An 8,343-nucleotide genomic window follows, 5' to 3' on the forward strand; every position below is an offset into this window, starting at 1 on the left:
TACAAAAAGAAAATCTTTATAGCACACTTACTGACAGCAAGTACAAGAAAAGGATCTGTTGACCACTCCAGAGCCTACCTTGAACCTAAACTGACACTATACAAAATGCTTCTCACAAGAAGGCAAACTTCTCAATATTAAAGAAGGGCTCTTAATGGCAATTGGGTGGTGCAGCTGTTTAAGCATCCAACTCTGCTTTCAGCTCAAGTGGTTGTCTCAAGATCCTAGGACTGAGCCCTGTGATGGGCTCCACACTCAGCCCATAGTCTGCCTGAGATTCTCTCTCTCCCTCTCCTCCCCACTGCTTTCTTTTCCTCTCTCTCTCTCAAATAAATAAATCTGAAAGAAAGAAAGAGAGAGGAAGGAAGGAAGGAAGGAAGAAGGGCTCTTAGACTATATGTTTTTTTTGTGGAGAAAAGCCATCTTGCCATTCTTATTCATAAAACAAAGTATAATTACTATTTTATTTCTGCTTTACACACCATATAAACCGAATCTTGATTTGATATTTTTCTGATTAGCACTCCAATGAAAAATGAGTTAGAGGAATTTATTTGGAAGTACTTTGGAGAGTTTGAGTTCTTTCACTAGTAGCACTGATAACTTGGAAAAAGCCTTTTTCAGTTGTTTTATCAATTACAGAGGAGAACATTTAATTATACAAAATGTTATTTTCTTCACATTTTTAAAAACTTAAGATAAACATTCAAAGACATTGACAAATTTTTATAATTTACAATAAATATTTTATAAATGTTCAATCCATATACCTAAGGACATATAAGTAAAGTGTGTGTTTTCCCATATTTTTTTGCATTCACCAAAAGTAAAACTTTTTAAAAGTAGAACACTTAAGAAATAATTTTGTCTAGTGGTACCCAGGTGGCTCAGTGGGCTAAGCATCTACCTTCAGCTCAGGTCATGATCCCAGGGTCCTGGGATAGAGGCCCACATAGGGCTCCCTGCTCAGTGGGAAGTCTGCATTTCACTCTGTCCCAGTACCCCCCAGCTCATGCTCTCTCTCTCTTTCTCACTTGTGCTCTCTCACATAAATAAATAAAATCTTTAAAAAAGGGAAATAATTTTGCGTAGACTGAATAGAGAAAGTAGGCTTATGGGAAATTCAAATTTTCAAAAGTAAATATATTCTTCAGGGAAAGTGACACCTTTTCATGATGCTAATGATTGCTATAAGGCACTCTCAGAATTGTACACATAGAAGAGTATCCTCCCACTAACGACAGAGAAATGGGGCTGAGAGCGATGTAGACACTGTGAAATGCAAAAAATGGACACCCTCATTCCATTCCAGGTAGACCACTGTGATGGTAGAACTCTTAATCATGCCTCTTGCTGTGTACTATTGTTCTATGATTCGTAAAATCACTGAGAGAATGTTCTATATCCTGATTTAGGTGGTGGCTGCATCTTTTGTGGTTACATGGGTATGTGTACTTGGTAAAATTCATCAAGCTATGTAGTCCAAAATCTGCCCATTTTATTCTATGTAAATTATACCTCAACTTTTAGAAATATTATCTAAAAGCACAATGTGTGACCCTCAATAAACGGTGTTGCTAAAAAAAAAAAAAAAAAAAAATCACCAAGAAGCAAATATCTACTAATGCTGCTAAGGACAATTTAAAATTCCCCAGACAGGGACGCCTGGGTGGCTCAGTTGGTTAAGCGGCTGCCTTTGGCTCAGGTCATGATCCTGGCGTCTGGGATCAAGTCCCATATTGGGCTCCTTGCTTGGTAGGGAGCCTGCTTCTCCCTCTGCCTCTGCCTGCCTCTCTGTCTGCCTGTGCTCGCTCACTCTCTCTCCCTCTGTCTCTGACAAATAAATAAAATCTTTAAAATAAATAAATAAATAAATAACATTCCCCAGACATATTGTCTGTGATATTTTACAATGTGTTATAATTAGCTAAGGGTCAGTTATGGATATAGGTAATATCTACATTTCCCAAGAGAGAACTTCTGTTGGGTTCGTAATCAAAGGAGCGAGACTGATACAAAGCGAAGGTCAAGCAAAGCTTTATTTCGCGCCAAGCATCGAGAATCAAACCCACAGTTCTGGGCCGTCTCTTGCAAAGTGGCAATCCCTCTCTGCCTTACAGACTAGCTTTTAAGGGCAAAGGCCATGTGATTGGGCCTGGCCATACAAAGGTGGCCAATGAGATTGTAACACACAGAGAAAGCTGCACAGTCATGCTAGGTCACACATAAGTGACCAACTGAATTACAATTTACCCTATAGTAGATATTTGAACTAGTCTATCACCTTGGTCAGAATTGGCGCCCAAAAGGCGGGGGGGCCCATACTCCTTGGTAGCTAGGGAGACAGTATGTACCCCCACTGATTGGATACCTCCACCTGGCCTGATCCACCCATGTATTTGGGCTTTGTTACCTGGGACTGGTTTCTGGGACTTGTTTTTAAGTAAGTCCCCTGGGGGGAAGGGGGGCAGGGACAGTTTAAGTTTTACGGTATAAACAACAAAGTCATTGTTTAACCAGCTGGAATAGCTCTGGCTAAATAGGCCCTTAACACTTCAAGCATCTCTTTCTGTAGATCGTAGAAAGTAGTATGCATTACTTTTTCTTAATCTCTATTTCCAAGTTTTTCCAGAATAAAAATGGATTACTCGTGTTTTTTAAAAGGAGGTGTGGCTTTGTTTTGTTTTTTTTAAAAGATTTTATTTATTTATTTGACAGAGAGAGATCACAAGCAGGCAGAGAGGCAGGCAGAGAAAGAGAGGAAGAAGCAGGCTCCCCGCTGAGCAGAGAGCCCCATGCGGGGCTAGATCCCAGGACTCTGAGATCATGACCTGAGCCAAAGGCAGCGGCTTAACCCACTGAGACACCCAGGCGCCCCAAGGAGGTGCAGTTTTAAGACTATTCATTTAAGACTGGAATAAAGTTATTTTAGCCTTAAGATCCACACTGCTGGGGAAGGTGCAGTGGAGGGGGTGGGAAGCCAAAGCAGTTCGACCATGGGGATACATCTAGAAGAAATATTAGATGGGGCACCTGGGTGGCTCAGGTGGTTAAGCAACTGCCTTCTGCTGGGGTCATGATCCCAGGGTCCTGGAATCAAGCCCTAAGTCTAGCTCCCTGCTCAGCAGGGAGTTTGCTTCTCCCCATCTCTCTGCTACTCCCCCTGCTTGTACTCTCTCTCACTCTCTCTCTTTCAGATAAATAAAATCTTAAAAAAAAAAGGAATATTAGAGCACGATTCTGAATTTCATATGAACTTTAAAATAATTTACCACGTATCTGCTTTGGCAATTAAAATTATTGGATTTAGAGCACAGATGTTTATCGTCCTCGCCAGAAAAGAGAGAGAGAAAGAGAGCTACTTTCCTTGGGTTTGCTATATGACATCTCTAAATGTTTGTTCACTGTAGGCCTTCGCAAAACACTGTGACTTCTCCCACTGCATCTAGCTGTGAATAACTTACCCAAAACATCTTGTAGAAAGGTCCTGTTACAGGAGATGACGTACATCTTTTGTTTTTTCTGCTCAACATTCATTCCTTAATCTGTTCCTCTATTCTTCCTCCTTCTGGCTGGCTGCTGACTGCAGGATCCCACTCATGGCTAGAGGGATGGACACCTCTCAGTAAGAAACCAGGGAAGCTCTTATGGGGAACTTTACTGCTGACATGAGGCACACAGGTACTGCAGGGGGTTGGACCCAATCATCTGCTGGCAAGGGCCAAAAAAAGTAGCACACAAGTAGTTCCCCACCAGTAAGATCTAGGCTTTTCTGGTTCGAGAACTTCTCAAGGCTGAGTATGCCATTCCTCCTTCTAAACTACGATCTACCAATAAATTCTTGGTTTATTTAGTCAAAGCTGTGTTTTGCTTCAGGCAATTGAATCCTCAATAATATAAGGGAAGGGTTTCTATATTATTTCAAAATAATCCCAACTGGCTGGAGGGGTGGGGAAGGAATGCAATAGAAAAAGTTCAGGGCCATGGACCTTGGATAAATCACTTAACAAAGAGGCCTGAGCTCAGCACAGTAGCAATATTGTAGCCAGTGAGGTTTATCTGAGGCACAATACTTTCTAATTGAAAACTTTTCCCAATACCCTGCTTTAAGGACTTGAAACAAAGATAAGTCTCTCAGTCCCTTCATTTGTAAAAAAGGAATAAACTCTGGTGATAAAATCAAGGATTCTCTGGCAGCAAGACACAGAAACCCAGCCTGAACCAACTTTTTTTTTTTTTTAAGTTGGCTCTACATCCGTTGTGGGACTTGAATTCACAAGCCTAAGATCAAAGGTCACATGCTCTCCTGACTCAGCCAGCAGGTGCCCCCTACCTTGAACCATCTTCATCACAAAAGGGATTTACTAAAGAGAAGCCATGATAACCTAAAAGGAAAACAATCAAGGCTAGGCAGGTATTGTTCTGTCTCTCCTCTCTGGTCCTCTCAGGATGTCAGCTTCCTTTTCCCCCACTACTGATACATTTAATTACAAGAGAGGGAAGATCCTGCATTCACAGTCCCGCAGCGTCAGAAACACCCCATGAAGCTATGTGTTCCATCCAGGCCCGAAGACCGAGGAGTCCCCGCAGCTCTGTCTGAAGATAAAAGACCGTGACCACAACTTTTAATTAGTTTGCTGTCAAGCCATCACAGGAAGTGGAAGCAACTGAGGAAGGCAGCTCTCCCCCAATTCCAAAGATCTTCAAACCTCCATGCCCAAAGGTGGATGGAAAAGCCATCCTCTCTGCATTTGTGGAGTCTCCTTGCATGGCTACTCCTCTTTACAAAACATAGTCTCCCTGCTCTTTTTCTCTCTTATTTAGCTAAATTAGTCAAATTCTCTTATTCAGCTGTAAAGAAAAGGGCTCCTTTCTTTGTATTCAAAGGCATATGAAGGGAAAACCCACATTTGTTTTTACCCCAGGATCCAATTTTACAACACTGAGGTTTTTTTGTTTTGTTTTGTTTTTTAAGATTTTATTTATTTATTTGACAGATTGAGATCACAAGTAGACAAAGTGGCAGGCAGAGAGAGGAGGAAGCAGCTCCCTGCTGAGCAGAGAGCCGGATGTGGGGCTCAATACCAGGACCCTGGGATCATGACCTGAGCCAAAGGCAAAGGCTTTAACCCACTGAGCCACCCAGGCACCCCAACACTGAGGTGTTTTGTTTTTTTTTTTTGAATAATTACAACAAGTAGTTGTAAAACATAATGAAAAGGTAACATGGTTTTTTTGTTGTTGTTGTTGTTGTTAAAAAAAAAAAAAAGCCTCCAACCTTGAGGGAGAAGACTGAATCTGAATTCCAGGAAAAGTGGCAAGATAGTGCTCTCCCCTCTTCTGACCCTGGTGGAGCTAGTTCACATTTCACTGTCATCTCAATGTCTTGTGAGACACTTTGACAGACTTCTGGTGTAGACCATTTACATAATTTACAGAGTGCAGTACAAAACTAAAATGTGGGCTCCCTGTTCAAAAGTTACTATTAATTTTAAAACGGCAGTAGCAGAACAATTAAACCAAATGTGGGATTTTCAGGGCCCTGAACTGTACACAGCTTGCCCCTGAAGCAGGCCCTGTTCTGTGCTCTGCTCTCAAACCACAGGTCCTCACTACCCAGCCAGGGTCAGAGCAGGAAACAACCATCTTGTCCCAAAGCATCCCAGGCCAGAGAGATGCAACTTTCTCTCCAACACCTGCCTTTTACATCCATCCCTCCCCCCAGTTCTTTGAGACATCTTATGTAACTGGAAGACACTTAGGTTTTCCTAGAAAAGGAACAGTCTGCTTAAAGACTAGTAAAATGTTTATTCTTGCCAGATAGCAATTACTTGTAGCTTTCACGAGAGTTTTTAATTCCTTCAGCTGCAACCCATTAAGGTCTATAAAACTCAGCATCTGAATTTTGGCCTAAATCCTCTGAATAAAGCTAAGGGTCCCTCAAGCCCATGGGCCTAAATGGGAAACAGCTACACTGGCTTGCTCTCGCCACTGAAAAAGCAAGTTATTATTGTATTTGTGTACATGTATCTGACCCCCAATGTTGAACTCTCTAGAGGCTTTTAATTAATTCTTGTAGGTTTTCCAGGTACGCAAACAAATCATCACAGATAATGCCATTTGCTTTCTCCTTTTGATTTGTTATAGCTCATTCTGTCTCATCTTTTCATATTTGATATAATGTCATTTCTTTTAAAATTAGCTGACAGATGAATCTTGTTTTGTGGGAAACTTGAAAATTTGAGAATACAGCTTATCTAGGGCAAAAAAGTCCTCAGAGCAGTGAATAAAATTGAGGGAAAAGAAGGATTAATTAGGAGAAATTACTGTACCAGATATCAAAATATCCTATTGAACCATGGAAATTAAAATAATGACTACATCCTGACAAAAAGAGATCATCAGAAGAAAACAAAATGTTCAAACTAAATTTGTACATATGCAGTGTACAAGAGAGCAGAATTTCAAATCAGTAAAGAAGTGACAGATTAGGGGTGCCTGGGTGGCTCAGTGGGTTAAAGCCTCTGCCTTCGGCTCAGGTCATGATCCCAAGGCCCTGGGATCGAGCCCCGCATCCATCAGGCTTTCTGCTTAGCAGGGAGCCTGCTTCCTCCTCTCTCTCTCTGCCTGCCTCTGCCTACTTGTGATCTCTCTCTGTCAAATAAATAAATAAAATCTTTAAAAAAAAAAAAAGTGACAGATTATTTAGTAAATGGTATTTCAAAAACTAAAAATGAGGATTAAGAATATAAACATAATTGTTTGTTTTGGTTTCGTTTTGTTTTTTCAAAGATTTTATATATTTATTTGACAGAGGCACAGCGAGAGAGGGAACACAGGAGGGGAAGCCGGAGAGGGAGAAGTGGGTTTCCCCACCAAGCAAGGAGACGGACACGGGGCTCAATCCCAGGACCCTGGATCATGACTTGAGCCGAAGGCAGATGCCTAACGACTGAGCCACCCAGTCACCCCAGAATATAACCATAATTGTAATTAAAGAATTACAGGAGCACCTGGGTGGCTCAGTGGGTTAAGCCTCTGTCTTGGGCTCAGATCATGATCTCAGGGTCATGGGATAAAGCCCCACATCAGGCTCCTTGCTTGGCTGGAAACCTGCTACTCCCTCTCCAGCTTCCCCTGCTTCTGTTCCCTCTCTCGATGTGTCTCTCTCTGTCAAATAAATAAATAAAATCTTCAAAAGTTTCTACAAATCATTATTAAAAAGATAAAAATCCAAGAGAAAAATAAGCAAAGAATTTGACAGACAATTCATGGAAAAAAATAGTCTCCAGTGATCACATCAATAATGTATCAGTTGGCTTGTTAGATATGAAAGAGTTTAAAAGTTTGACCATTCTCAGTTTGGGTGAGGAAACACATTTGGTTAAAACCTAATTAAAGGACAATAGATAATACCAATAAAAATTAAAAGTATACATATCCTTTGACCCAGCGGTTCTACTTCCCTAAAGTCATATAACAGAAACACAGATGAGTGCTTAAAAATCTATTCATCCCATCTTTGTGATAAATGGTCTAATTGTTCAAAATTGGGTACAAGTTGGATAAATTGTGGAATATCCATGTAACCTATATAACTTAATATAGAAAAAGAATGAATCAAATCTGTATGTGCTCATATGAGAAAAAATGTCTGTAAGTACACTGAGAAATGAACCAAGCAAGCTGAAGAATAGAACAGAGAGTAAGATTCCATTTTGTTAAGAACAAGGTATGCTCAAAGGTGAGGGATAGCACCTTCTCTAACTACCAGGGCTAAAACACTTTTTATCCCCAACCCTAAATTTTTTTCTTTTTCTTTTTTTTAATTTTATTTTATTTATTTATTTGACAGACAGAGATCACAAGTAGGCAGAGAAGCAGGCAGAGAGAGAGGAGGAAGCAGGCTCCCAGCTGAGCAGAGAGCCCCATGCGGGGCTCGATCCCAAGACCTTGAGATCATGACCTGAGCCGAAAGCAGAGGCTTTAACCCACTGAGCCACCCAGGCGCCCCACCCTAAATTTTTTTCTTTAGAGTAACTATGCTCATTGGACATTGCCTTTGTCTATTATTTGTAGAAACCTCCACCATGTGTGCAATGACTTTATTTGTTCAATGCCCTAGCCTCACCTTTTTTTTTTTTAAGATTTTATTTATTTGACAGAGATCACAAGTAGAAAGGCAGAGAGAGAGAGAAGGGGAAGCAGGCTCCCCGCTGAGCAGAGAGCCCCATGCAGGGCTGGATTCCAGGACCCTGAAATCATGACCTGAGCCGAAGGCAGAGGCTTAACCTACTGAGCCACCCAGGCACCCCCTAGCCTCACTTTTTAAAACATTTTAGG

General features: G+C 41.1%; 1 protein-coding gene across 1 annotated transcript in view; it reads right to left on the reverse strand.

The window, feature by feature from the left end:
- Window positions 1-8,343, reverse strand: part of LOC111140823 (heat shock protein family A (Hsp70) member 4) — a 77,391-nt gene that overhangs the window by 68,316 nt on the left and 732 nt on the right. Inside the window, exon 2 of the mRNA XM_022493015.1 lies at window positions 7,523-7,598. Within this exon, the coding sequence (XP_022348723.1) occupies window positions 7,523-7,598 (76 nt within the window). The remainder of the gene's footprint in view (window positions 1-7,522; window positions 7,599-8,343) is intronic.

The sequence above is a fragment of the Enhydra lutris genome, unplaced genomic scaffold (assembly GCF_002288905.1).
Source record: "Enhydra lutris kenyoni isolate GAN:26980312 unplaced genomic scaffold, ASM228890v2 scaffoldscaffold5, whole genome shotgun sequence".
NCBI classification, from domain to species: domain Eukaryota; kingdom Metazoa; phylum Chordata; class Mammalia; order Carnivora; family Mustelidae; genus Enhydra; species Enhydra lutris.